This window comes from Canis aureus, chromosome 15 (genome assembly GCF_053574225.1).
Source record: "Canis aureus isolate CA01 chromosome 15, VMU_Caureus_v.1.0, whole genome shotgun sequence".
In the NCBI taxonomy this organism is placed as follows: domain Eukaryota; kingdom Metazoa; phylum Chordata; class Mammalia; order Carnivora; family Canidae; genus Canis; species Canis aureus.
This window is the reverse complement of record NC_135625.1, coordinates 32,693,768-32,707,971: the sequence shown is the minus strand read 5'-3', so window position 1 is coordinate 32,707,971 and position 14,204 is coordinate 32,693,768. Positions and strand designations below refer to the sequence as shown.

General features: G+C 46.2%; 1 protein-coding gene across 2 annotated transcripts in view; it reads left to right on the top strand.

Annotated features, from left to right (window-relative positions):
• Positions 1-14,204, top strand: part of LOC144284473 (uncharacterized) — a 187,032-nt gene that overhangs the window by 145,195 nt on the left and 27,633 nt on the right. Inside the window, exon 5 of one of the 2 annotated variants that reach the window (XR_013352880.1) lies at positions 4,453-4,567. Coding sequence is in view for 1 of the 2 variants with exons in the window: in XM_077849048.1 (XP_077705174.1) it covers positions 4,453-4,477 (25 nt within the window). In the remaining variant the exon portion in view is untranslated. Of the gene's footprint in view, positions 1-4,452; positions 4,986-14,204 lie in introns of those variants that run through there. The other variant, XM_077849048.1, reaches the window with a different exon arrangement.

Genomic DNA, 14,204 nt, shown 5'->3' with positions numbered 1-14,204 from the left:
ATCAAATCTAGATGTTTTCAGTCATTTCAGGTTTACACTTGGCCACTTTATATTTTCTTTCACCCTCAATCTCTACAGAGATGTTTCAAGTTCTAGGGGTTGATGTGGTGGCGGCACCTGGTCCTACATCATCATCATGGGTCCACCCAGGTCACTGCTGAGGAGTAGCAATTCTCATCTGGTCTTGTTATCAGCATCTGCTGTCCTGGCATGCACCTCTGATGTCCATGTCTTAACGATGGTCTCTGGTGGTGGTTCACACACCCTACAACCTTATAATCATGCCTACAGGCTACTGGTGCTGGAGAAAAATGGAAAGTTTACCTTAGGCTGTTTCTGCCTAAGCAGACTCCATTGGCTCCTGGGGTTCCAGTAGAAAGCAGGGCATAAAATCCATCTACTCTTCGATTCCCATAATATATATGTTGTCATGTGAGTAAGAAAGAAGCAATAGGGTACAAAGACCAAGTTAAGAGGTGAGCAGCTTCTTATTCTCTTGGGGACTCTTCAATTCTCTTCTCCCAGCCTAGGAAATCCTTGGCTTCCCAGGGGACAATATAGTCCAATTCTCTATCTGCTCTCTTTTCAGTCAATTGTTAATGGCATGAATTGTAGCTTCTTTCATAGTTTCATTTTGATACTTAAAAGCCAAGTTTTGAAACTAAAAACTCCTTTATGTCTCAGAATGTCCATGAAAAATTTGAGTTTCTATTCTTTCCATGCACCTCAGGGGTAGATCACTGATTTAGTTTTCTTAGTGGCTTAGATCAATACATATTTATTTTCTTATAGTTCTGGAGATCAGGTATCCAATGCAGGTCTCACTGGGCTAAAGGCAAGGGGTTGGCAGGGGTGTGTTTCTTCTAGAGGCTCTAGGTGATGACTTGTTTCTTACTTTGGCAGCTTCTAGAGCACCCCACATTCACTGGCTTGTGGTCCCTTCCTCTTCTCTAAAGCCAGCAGCACAGAGCCGCGTCCTGCTCATGCTGCCATCTCTCTGGTTCTTTCTTCTGGCTCCCTCTCTCACTTATAAGGATCTTTGTAATTACACTGGGCCCAGCAGGACAATATCATCTCAAGTTCAATTCATTAGAAAACTCAATTCCATATGCAACTTCACTTCCCCTTTGCTATGTTACCTAATATGTTCACAGTTCAGGAACTAGGGCATGGACGTCTATGAGGGGGGGCATTATTCTGCTCACCACAGTCAGGCCTGCCTTCAGCCATTTAGCACAGTCCCTTCTGCTGGCTATAGTCTTTGGTGTATAGTTACAGGCGTACAGCCTAATCCTGGTGTACAGTCATTGGTATAGTCACAGGTGTACAGCCTAATCCAGTCCAATCAGAGTGAATGTCAACTCTAGCCAGGAACGCTGGGACAGGACTCTCTCTCTCCTTCTAGACCTGTCCTGCCCAGTATAGTAGCCAGTAGCTACTTAGGCAATTGAGCACTTGAAATGCAAGCAGTGTGACTGGGATGTTCTGTAATGTAAAATATGCCCTGAGTATTAAAGACAGTACAAAAGAAAACATGTAAAATATGTTATCAATAATTTTTAAGTGATTTTATATTGTATGTATTGGGTTAAATAGAACATATTACTGGAATTAATTTCACTCTTCTTGCTCTTTAAATTTTTACAAGATTTTATTTATTTGAGAGAGAGAGTTAGTGAGAGACAGCGTGAATGTGAGCATGGGAGAAGCAGAAGGAGAGGGGCAAGCAGATTGCACACTGAGCACAGAGTCTGAGGGACTCAGTTCCAAGACCACAAGATCATGACCTAAACTGCAAACAAGAGTCAAATGCTCAGGGCACTTGCATGACTCAGTGGGTTAAGTGCCTGCCTTCAGCTCAGGTTGTGATCCTGGGGTCCTGGGATTGAACCCCATGTCGGGCTCCCTGCTCAGGGGGAGTCTGCTTCTCCTTCTCCCTGCCTTCTGTTCGTGTTCACTCTCACTACCTCTCCCTCTTTCTCAAACAAATAAAATCTTTAAAAAAATAAAGAGTTGGACACTTAACTGACTGAGTCACCCAGAAGCACCTCTTCTTGATTTAAAAATTTTTTAAAATATTTTCAAAAATATTTTCTTTTTTTTTCAAAAATATTTTCAAAAAATTTTATTTATTTTTCATGAGAGACAGAGAGAGAGAGAGAGAGAGAGAGAGAGAATGAGGCAGAGGGAGAAGCAGGCTCCATGCAGGGAGCCCGATGTGGGACTCAATCCTGGGGCCCCAGGATTATACCCTGGGCTGAAGGCAGACGCTTAACTGCTGAGCCACCCAGGCATCCCACTTCTTGATTTTTTTAAAGCATAACTACCAGGCAGCCCCGGTGACCCAGCGGTTTAGCACCGCCTTCAACCTGGGGTGTGATCCTGGAGACCCAGGATTGAGTCCTGCATCGGGCTCCCTGCATGGAGCCTGCTTCTCTCTCTGTGAGTCTGTCATGAATAAATAAATAGAATCTTTACAAAAAAAAAAAAAAAGTGTGACTACCAGAAAGTTTTAAATCACACCTATGGCTTGCATTATATTTCTATTGGACTGTATAGTACTGTTCTAGATGGTGTAGGGAATAGAAGTGAAGCTTGGGGCTACTGTAGCAATTTTCATCAGTATGTGAGCAGTCAGCTTGGGATGAAGCCACTACTGAAGAAGACAGAGCAGAAAGAGAAAGAAATTGGCTACTTGATAACATCATGGGGCATCCAACCTGGAACCATCCAACCATAATCTTTCCATTCTAATGTTCTCCCAGACTTTGTACCCCCTCCTCTTCAGCCCTACAAGTCAACACTTCCCCTTCCACTCACAGATTGCCTGTGCTAATGTTTATTCTTCCTAACTTAAGCCAAATTCTATTCTGGAATGTGTAACTCAAATTAAGTCAAAAAGTACAACAATCATTACATCATCCAGTGAGCAGCGTCCAGAATGTGTTTGCTTGCAAGACAGAGCAGAGGGAAGGGTGACTTCCCACTTCCTTCTTCTGGCACCTTCTTGATTTCACAGTCCCTCCGTTCATCTTCAAGACTTTGGAGGATTTGATCTCTCTCCTCAACTGCCACTGCCAACTCATTCTCACAGCACAGCTCCTTGGAGATGAAGCTCTGTGGCTTCCCTTGTAGTTCTGCATTTCCTGACTCTTTTGACCCTTTCAGCTTTGGTCTGTTGCAACTTCTGCTGTGTAGAATTGTTTTCCATGCTCAGAGCCTGGACAAGTTCACAGTCAGTTCCAGCAGCTCAAACTGCTCTGTGAGCCTCCTTCCATTCCAAAGGCCTTAAAGCTGGGTCTGCCTGCACCTAAGCAAAGTTTAGGATGCCTTAGAAAACGGTAGATCGTTTTTCAAAATCAGAATAAGACTTTGCCAATGATAATACAGAAATCTCATAGGCACAAGATGAGAATCTCACAAGTACAGACAGAACTGAAAAGGCTGAAAGCAAAGGTCCACTGGAGCAGTCATGTGCTCTTGTTTATAAAGTAGTCTGTGCCTGGCAAGCTTTGTGTCCCCAAACATAATGCAAAATTTTCTGTGCCTCTAATGTTGTATTGTGCAGCAGACTAACATTGCCCCAGTTTGACTTTTTATCTAGGGGGTGTTTTTTTTTTTTTTTTAAAGATTTATTTATTTATTTGTGAGAGAGAGAGAGAGAGAGCATGCGTGAGTGTAGGGGAGGAGCAGAGGGAGAGGGAGAAAGAATCTCAAGCTGACTCTGTACTTAGCGTGGAGCCAGATGCAGGGCTTAATCTCACAACCCTGAGATCACAACCTGAGCTGAAACTGAGAATTGGATGCTTAATGGACTGTGCAACCCAGGTGCACCTCTAGGGTGGCTTTTTTTTATGGGAGTGGGGGCAGGTAGGAATCACAGATCTAAAATAAGGATATTCTAGGTTATTTTTCTATTTAATTACATGTTATTTTTTTACTAAGAACTTTAAATTGCTTTTTAACAATTCAAAGGTCATTTCATTTATGAATAAATTTAAGATTAAAGTTATTCAAAGACTTCATAAAGACTCTATATTACGTAACCAGAGATTGTATTAGAAGTTAGAAATGAGATTTTGCCAGTGTTTGATTGTATTATGGCCAGAGGCACAGGACTTGATCTGTGTGGCCCACACCTCCAAGGGGTTTATATGCTGGGAAGAATAGTCAAATGGGAAACAAAGCATGACTTGGTAACATTTGGCCAAGTCCTCCACACTCCCAAGTGTGGGTCTTGTTGTTGGACATGGGTTGGAGAATGTGGCTTAGGCCAGGAAGACATAGCAGAACTTTCTCTTCTCTGCCCTCTGGCATCCAAGATGCCATCTGGAGAGCAGCCTCTAGCTAACAGACCCACCCCATTGCAAGGAGAGAGTAACAAGAACAGAGAGACTCAGCCATGCTTGACCACCCACCCACTTTGATCCTTTCTTCTGCTTATTATCTCAGGATGGAGAAGGCAGAAAGGGCCTAAAGTTTCCTGAAAGATGAAGCCACTACAGAGGGTGCTCACCACAGGGGAGCAGAACGTGAGGGGGAAGCCAGGATGCTGCTGATGGTTAAGGTATACATGACAACTTCTAAAGTGCTTCACAATAAAACAGCATTTTCCCCTCCCTTTGCATAAAGCAGAGCTGGGGAGGGGTACATAGAGGAGCAGAAATGCGAGTTTCCCCTCTTAAGAGCAATACCTAGTGTAGGATCTCATACCTAGTAGCAAGCAAGCAGCTCTGCCACTTGTTTGCTGCAATGGAGTGAGCATCTTTATTCTTATTTATTATGGACTCACCAACTTGTACCTTCATGTAATGCTTTACTGAGCCTTTGTAATTTTTAAACTATAATATCTAGCTCCTCCCTTCAAAGCGCTTATAATCTAATTGAGACAGTACATAAGCACAAAAAATTGTATCCATAAAGATGGACTTAAATGCTGAAAATAATAATAAAGGACACAAAGCAGTCAATGGTTAATTGCCCTGTGAGTTATAAGGACGATTCTTTACACACCAGGTTAAGGTATTTGAACTTCATTTATAAGCAATGGGAAGCCATTCAAGGCTTCTAAGCAGAGTATCAACAAGATCAAAGTGGAGTTAAAACCTAGTTTTTGCAAACTAATGCTCAGAAGTAATGACTTCGTAATTTTTCCTTCTCTAGTTTTAAAAGTATTTTATTTATTTATTTGAGAGAGAGACAGAGAGCGCATGAGTGGGCAGAGGGGCAGAGGGACAAGCAGGCTTCCTACTGAGCAGGGAGCCTGACATGGGGCTTAGTCCCAGGACCTTGAGATCATGACCTGAGCTGAAGTCAGATGCTTAACCGATTGAACCACCCAGGCTCCCCTACTATTTTTTTTTAATATTTTATTTATTTTGAAAGTGAGAGAGCGAGAGAGCGAGCGCATATGCAAGTTGAGGGAGGGGCAGAGGGAGAGAGAGAGAATCCCAAGCCAACTCCATGTGGAGCACAGAGTCTGACGCCGGGCTCAGCCCCACAACCTCCAGACCACGACCTAAGCCAAAATCAAGAGTAGGACCCAACCAACTGAGCCACCCAGGCACCCTGCCTTCTCTATTTTACAAACATTCTACAGTCGCTTAATTTTTATAATTCAAAACTATAATCAAGCCTTTTCTTACTGAAAAGCAGAAGTAATTTTCTTCCTGGTCTTTTTATGCTGTTTCCTCCTCCAGAGCTTTCTAGGTTTTAGACATTTGTTTTTGATTTGCAGTAAGTTGAGGTGTCAAACTGACTTCCTGTCCCTCTTGCGATTCAGAGTGTGGACGTCCCCTTACCATGGACATAATATCTCCACTGCACTTGGCTAGGGATTCCTTTGCCATAAGAGATCCTGAGTTGCTCCTCCAAACACCTAAATAGAAAACTTTGTTTTTATTCCTCCATAATCTCATCAAAGGAAAAGAGTAGATGTTTTTAATTCAGTTCATTTAATTCAGTTCATTTCCTTCCGCCCCAAAAACATAGAGAGGACTCATTGGCTTCTTACTGGACTCCTTTCCCAGCATACAGCATAAGGTCCCCTCCTAGATGCTGTGCTTGGTGCCTTTCTACCCAGCTCAGCCTCATTCTTTTCATCCCCCTGCGCTAATAGGAAAACAGCCTCACAGACACACCCCAGAAATGTTTTTTTTTTTTTAAGATTTTATTTATTTATTCATGAGAGACACAGAAAGAGAGAGAGAGAGGCAGAGACACAGGCAGAGGGAGAAGCAGGCTCCATGCAGGGAGCCCCACGTGGGACTCGATCCTAGGACTCCAGGATCACACCTTGGGCTGAAGGCAGACGCCCAACCGCGGAGCCACCCAGGCGTCCCCCCGAAATAATGTTTTGCCAGCTCTCTGCACTTAGTGAGCCCAGTCGGGCTGACACATAAAATGACACCATCACACCCTCGGTGGCTCAGTGATACACTCATTCCCTCTCCCTATGCTCCCTGACCCTGTTTCCGCCTTCTAGCAACCGGGACCCCCAAATGATTCTGGGCTTTTCTGTGAGAATCAGGCGGCTGCATTCCCTTCTTCACCCCCTTTCACGTGGCCCCACCTCGGGCATCCAGTTTTCTGTTGTTTGGCCACCGCTTTGCAAAGGACAGAAGATGGGGCAGGCTGGTTTCTACAGAAAACTCATCTGTTCTCCCATCTGTCTCCCTCCCAGCTGACAAGCACCTTTCTCCAGCTGACCTTGAGCCGGTGTTCCTAAACAGTAGGAGTTTTAGGGTCTGGGAGGCCCCAAGGAAAAAGTATGAAATGGAATGTTAAGGAGGACTTCTCCTGCCAGACTAGAAGTGGAGCTAAAGGCTGAAAGCTGAGGACGTGTGTGTGCTGACACTGAGAGGTCCTCCCAATAGCTGCCCCCACCCCCCCAGGGCTGACCAAGAAGGGGAAGAACTGGCTCTGCTCCCATCACCGTCCCACCAGAAGACTGGGCAGGGGTTCAGGCTTCCTAATGAACGGGGATTGTCTCCCGCCCTCCAAAGGAAGCAGGTGCTTCTGTTCTGTGAGCCCAAAGGAACAGGGGTGCCTCCCACAGCCTCACTCACAGGCAGGCCCCGCTTTGGGTGTCTTTCTTTTTTTCTCTATAAGATTTATGTATTTATAAGAGAGAGAGCGAGAGAGCAGGAGAGCACGAGCCTGGGGGAGGGGCAGAGGGAGAAGCCGACTCCCCCCTGAGCAGGGAGCCTGATGCGCGCTGGATCCAGGGATCCTGAGATCCTGACCTGAGCTGAAGGCAGATGCTTACCCGGCCGAGCACCGGTGCTGGGGTGAGCTTCTGTCACAAGGGACGTGCGAAGAAAGGCTGGGCTCGGGGCATGGGCAGGCGCCGCGGCGGCCTGGACGCGCGGCTTTGCACGGTCAGCCCGGCGGAGCTGCCCGCGTCCCCACCAGGCCCCCGTCCCGGGTTTCTCGGCGGGCTCGGCCACGCCAGGGACCCGCGCACCACCGGAAGGTGGCGTCTCGGCTCGGAGGGTGCCGGCGAGGGCGTCCGGCGGGCGCGCGCACGGCTGCGGGAGGGACGCGGGGAGGGACGCGGGGAGGGACGCGGGGAGGGACGCGGGGAGGGACGCGGGGAGGGCGCCGACTGGCCAGGCCCGGCTCCCGCGGGCTCGCGCCTCGGCTCTGCCGCGTCCTGGGCCGAGGCCCCGTGCGAGCGCGGCGCCCCGCCCGGCAGCGGCCCCGCCTGCAGGGGGCGCCCCTCGGCGGCCGCCGCGGAGTCAGCGGCGCGGAGACCCGGCCGGGTGAGCTGCCTGATTCCCGAGCTTTCCCCACAGCCAGTCCTGAGACCTCTAAACTGCGGGGGGACACTGGGGCGCCTTGGGCGGCCCCGCCCGTAAGCGGCTGAGTCTCGATCTCAGCTCAGGTCGTGAGTTCAAGCTCCGCGTCGAGCTCCACACTGGGTATGGGGCCTGCTTTAAAAAGGTATAATTAATAAGGGCAGCCCGGGTGGCCCCGCGGTGTAGCGCCACCTGCAGCCCGGGCCTGATCCTGGAGACCCGGCATCGAGTCCCACGTCGGGCTCCCTGCATGGAGCCTGCTTCTCCCTCTGCCTCTCTCTCTCCCTCTCTCTCTCTCTCTCATGAATAAATAAATAAAATCTTTTTAAAAAATTATAATAAGTAAATAAATAAATAAAATGGAGAAGCTGAGCACAGGTTGGGAAGTCAGGTAAGTATTCCAATTTCATCTTTTCAACCAACTTGCAATTTTAGTCATGCCACTTAACGCTCCAAATCTCACTTTTATCCCCTAGTTAACTAAAGGTGGTTTAGGGGATCCCTGGGTGGCGCAGTGGTTTGGCGCCTGCCTTTGGCCCAGGGCGCGATCCTGGAGACCCAGGATCGAATCCCACGTCAGGCTCCCTGCATGGAGCCTGCTTCTCCCTCTGCCTGTGTTTCTGCCCCTCTCTCTCTCTCTCTCTGTGACTATCATGAATAAATAAATAAAATCTTAAAAAAAAAATAAAGGGGGTTTAGAGTAGGTGGTCTCTAAAGCTGTGCCCAGATTTGAACATATAAGTGAATACATGATATTAAAGTTTATTTGTGGGGCGCCTGGGGGTGGGGCTCAGTCGGTTAAACATCTGCCTTCAGCTCAGGTCATGATCCCAGGGTCCTGGGTGGAGCCGGGCATCCGGACCCCTGCTCAGTGGAGAGCCTGCTTCTCCCACTCCTCCCCACTCGTGCTCTCTCTCACTATTTCTGTCGCTATTTCTGTCTCTCTCCCTCTCAAATTAATAAATAAAATCTTTTTAAAAATAAAGTTTATTTTTAAGCGTTTCTGAACTGTTTAAAAGTAGTTATGAAGGGGCGCCTGGGTGGCTCAGTCAGTTGGGTGTCTGCCTTCAGCACATGTCATGATCTCAGAGTCCTGGAGTTGAGTCTCACATCAGGCTCCCTGCTCAGTGGGGAGCCTGCTTCTCCCTCTCCTCTCTGCTCATGCTCTCTTTTGCTACCTCTGTCTCTCACTCTCAATAAATAAAATCTTTAAAAACAATACGTTTTATTTTTAAGAGTTTCTGAACCCCTTAAAAGCAGTTGTGAAAATTAAATTGTAACAGAACTATTACTGACTGGTTAATTCCAAATTTTATGTCGATCTTTCTGCTACTCAGTTATGGTAAACACTTTCTGGGGGCACATGCAAACTGACAATTCCTCGTTCTTTGGGAACTGCCCCTGGTGCACTAAGGTAAGTCCTGGCAGCCACATTACTGTTATATGAACACCCCCTCCCCTTGGCTATTGCTAACTAGACTAGAAGTGAACATCTGACCCAAGATGGGCCCAGATACTCTCTCCTGGGAATTGAGAGTTGGGACCAGGAAACCAGAGTGGCCATTTTCCCACATTCCTCCATGAAGTCCAGAGAGGTGGGGAAAACGTGTCTGAGTCGAGAAAGACAGAGAGGCACATGCCCACAGAGAAGCAAAGATGAGAGCTATCGGGAAAGAGTCCTGTTGGTTTCTGGTCCTAAACTGGCTGCATTCCTGCCCTGGGTTCCTTGAGACAAACTATGATTTTATTTTTTCTTTCAGGTTCATTTTTACTATCTATGCCTGAAGAACTTTAGTTGATAAACCAGTAGGAAAGATCTATTTTTCTTTCTTTCTTTCTTTCTTTCTTTCTTTCTTTCTTTCTTTCTTTCTTTCTTTCTTTCTTTCTTTCTTTCTTTCTTTCTTTCTTTCTTTCTTTCTTTTAATTATTTATTTAATTATTTATTTTAATTATTATTAATTAATTTATATATTAATGATCCCAGGGTCATGATCCCAGGGTCCTGGATGGAGCCCGGCATCCGGATCCCCGCTCTAATTTATATATTAATTATTATTAATTAATTTATAATTTAATTAATTATTCTTCTTATTTATTTATTCATGAGCGACACAGAGGGAGAGGCAGAAGCAGGCTCCCTGCAGGGATCCCAACGTGGGACTTGATCCCAGGTCTCCAGGATCAGGCCCTGGGCTTAAGGCAGCGCTGAACTGTGGAGCCCCCCGGGCGGCCCAATATCTATTTTTCTTAATAAAAATTAGTTAACAACTGCATATTCTTTTAAAAAAAAAAGATTTATTTATTTTAGAGAGAGAGAGTGTGTGCACAAGATGGGGAGGGGGAGAGGCAGAGGGAGAGAGACGCAGACTCCCCACTGAGCACAAGCCCCATCGATGCAGGGCTGGATCCTCAGGACCCTGAGATCATGAACTGAGCCGAAGCCAAGAGTGGGACGCCTAACCGACTGAGCCACCCAGACTCCTTGTTCATTGATTCTTTAGCATTAGGCTTTTTCATCCAAAGCAGAAACTTTTGTTTTGAATAATGGCACAGCTCTGTTAGAAAATGGATAGTTTTGAACGGCTAATGATATTTGATGGCAACAGTAAAAACGACTTCCTTAGCATCAGTCTTTCCATGGCAAATAAGCTTTAGCTCTCTGACTGAACATTCACATACAAAGACATAACTAATCATTAATCGTCTCACACCGGAGCACTGGGCTTGGCACATAAAGGTAGCATTCAAGGCGCATTACTATCTCTGTGTGCCTGTGGATCAGTGTATAAAGGCTCTGGCCCTCAGATACCCCGTCTGTTACATAGAAACCATTCCTTCCAGACAATGTTGTTGTGACATTTGAATGAGCTGCTACTGGCCAAAGTGCTCTATAAATCATAAAGCTCTTACAAATGTGAATTCTGAACACTGAATCTTTGAACGGCTATGCTGAATATAGTAGAAAACACAAGGAAGAGAAGGAAGAAAAGGAAATACTGTCAGACAATGGGCTTTCAAGTGGAGTGCCAAAACCTCGATGGAAAATCCCCTTCTCCACCCAGTTCATCTAAATTCAGAATGACTGGAATAACAGAAGTAAACTCCTTCTTCACATTGACACCAAGGTAGAGATGTAATCTTGCTCTTCCCTACAGTCCAATCGTGCAAACGGGGGCGTAAACAGAAATTCCAGCATGCGGACCAAAAACATGTTTCTATGGTTTTAGCTCAAGGATATGTGGCACATCATCTATATATACAAACACTTCTGTGGATGTGCACAACACCCTATATATGGTATACACATATTTACGTAGACTATGAGGATGCCAGAGTAAAGGCTGAGTGGGATATCCCTGGGAACTCAGGCACGTTCAGGCATGTCTGAAGAGACACGATGGGAGACCACCCAGGATCTCTTTACGTGAGGACCTGAGATGGCGCACACAAGGGTCAGTGATGGGACATGGTGGACAGAGAATAGATCCCCAAGAGTAAGATCAGAAGCCTTCAGGAATCAGAAATTCGTTAAGCCCTCCTTGCCCCAGACAGGTGTGTCTGAGAGGAAGAGGGGAGCCTGGTGGCCCTGGAACTGCAGTTTAGGGAACAAGGGAGAGCCAATGCCCTACAGTGTCACCCAGATGTCCTCCGTAGCTCTCTCTTGTGACCAAGAGGACAGCTATATCCCTAGAGTCTCTGTGGGCCAAGTAAGAGTATAAGAAAATACTGGTGGAAGTCACTTCCTCCTCACCTCCATATGGTGCCCATTTATGAAGAGCCAATAAGGTGGGACGCCTGGCTGGCTCAGCCAGAAGAGGATGTAGCTCTTGATCTTAGGGTTGTGATTTCAAGCCCCATGTTGGGTGTAGAGATTACTTAAATAAAACTTTAAAAAAATAAATAAAAGGGGATCCCTGGGTGGCGCAGTGGTTTGGCGCCTGCCTTTGGCCCAGGGCGCGATCCTGGAGACCCGGGATCGAATCCCACGTCAGGCTCCTGGTGCATGGAGCCTGCTTCTCCCTCTGCCTGTGTCTCTGCCTCTCTCTCTCTGTGACTATCATAAATAAATAAAAAAATTAAAAAAAATAAATAAAAGCCAATAATAATGTCCATGGAAATAAGAGACAATTGGGGTGGCACCTACCCATGGCGATGTGGCCTGCTGACCCCTCCAGCTCACATCCACCTACCTCTTCTCAACTCTGTGTATCTGGCCTGTGCCCATTGCCACTTCCTCCTTACCCGAAGGTGAAGCTGCTTGGACCCTCTCAAAAACCCTGCAGAAGGTTCCATTCACTGTGTCACAGCCTCCTAGTGTACTGTGACCCCTCACCAGGGCAATGTGGTCTTCACAGGGCAGAAAGAGCGATCCTTTAGCGCATAAGTCAGGTCACTTCTCTGCTTAAAACTCTCTAATGTCTTCCTGTCACATTCAGAGGAGAGTCCCTGCTGTCCCCTGTCCTCATCTCCTTCTACTTCTCCTACCTTCAGAGGGCAGCCAGGTTCTGTGGGGCCTGGATGGAGGGCTTTTTAAGAGATATCATACAAAATTATGTATGAGCACGAGTATTCAATCATGATGTGAAAACAAATCACAACAGATTAAAAAATCTTCCCAACTCCATTTCCCCTTAGCTGGATCCCCAAAATGCTGAATGTCAAGTGTCCAACACGGCCCCGCTTTGCAGGGCGAACATGTTGGAGAGGACAAAGGGCTGGAGGAGATAGCAGTCCTAATCAACTACAGTTGAAATTACTTATATATGTAAATTTTACAAAATGTGTGACCATGTGAACACACTGCTAGGCTTCTCTCAAGCAACCTCTGCCTGGGCCCTTTCCTGATCTGGCCGTGTTGGCTTCCTTTGTATGGAATCACCAAGGCTCAGCCTTCTGAAGACTTTGTCCTTGCCGTTGGCTCAGCCTGAGATCTCTGAATGGTTTCCTTGCTCATTTACATCAGGTCTCTACTCAAATGCCATGTGTCAGCGAGTCCTTCACAGATGTTCTATATGAAAAATCACCTCAAATCCATTTTCTATCCTTCTTGGCTTCCTTTATTCTTCTCCTTGCACACATCACCTCCAGATACGATATCTAGTTGTTTGCTGGCTGTCTCCTCCAACTAGAATGTGAGAACACAGACTCTGTTTACTACTTTATCCCCAGCACTCATCAGAGTGCCTGGCACATAGTAGATGATCAGCAAATCCTTGTTGACTCAGTAAATTTTTTAAAAAGATTTTATTGTTTTAAGCAATGTCTATGCCCAGTATGGGGCTCGAACTCACAACCCTGAGATCAAGAATCACATGCTCTACTGACTGAGCCAGCCAGGCGCCTCTGAATCAGTAAATATTTTAATAATTACAAGAATTACGTTGCAAGTACTTGTTGACAGGCCTCTTTTAGCTGGTATGATTCTTGAGAGCAGGGGACTTATCATCCCTCCATTTATTTATTCAACAAAGGTTTCTGAGCACTCTATGTGTATTATTAGTCTGCTAGAGCTGCCATAACAAAATATCACAGACAAGGCAGCTTAAACAACAGAAATTTATTTTCTCACTGTTCTGAAGTCTGGAATTCCAAGATCAACATGCTGTGAGGGTTAGTTTCTGGTGAGAGTTCTTTCCAGCTTGCAAATGGTGCCTTCTCACTGTGCACTCACATGGCTTTTCTTCTGTGTGTACCTATGGAAGCGATCTCTGTCTCCCCCCGTGTCTCTTTCTCTCTCTCTTTTTAAAGTTTTTACTTTATGTAGGCTCCATGTGTGGCATGGAGCCTGACGCGGGGCTTGAACTCATGACCCTGAGATCAAGACCTCAGCTGAGATCAAGAGCTGGACACTTAACTGACTGAGCCACCCAGGCACCCATCTTTCTCTTATAGAGATACCAATCCCATCAGATCAGAGCCCCACCATCATGATTCATTTATGACTCAACCTTAGTTATCTCCCTAGAGGCCCTATCTCCAAATACAGTCACACTGGCGGTCAGGACTTCAACATGAATTTTGAGGGGACACAATTTAGTCTGTAACACCATGTCAGGCACTGGGGGTGCAATGTGACCAAACCAGTCGTGACTCCACCCACCCCCTCGCTCCCCACCTATGGAATCTGTAGCACGTACTACAAAAAGTAAAATCTGGTAAAAATGCTCAAGATGAGGGTATGCTGAAGGCTGAGTCAGAAAGGACTATAGAGGGATGCCTGGCTCAATCAATTGAGCAGCATCTGACTCTTGGCTTCAGCTCAGGTCATGATCTCAGGGTCGTGAGATCAAGCCCTGTGTTGGGCTGGAGATTCTCTCCCCCACCCCCATCCTCCCTCCTTCCCTTGGCTCTCTCATTCTCTCTTTCTCTAAGTAAATGAATAAATAAAATCTTAAAAAAAAAAAA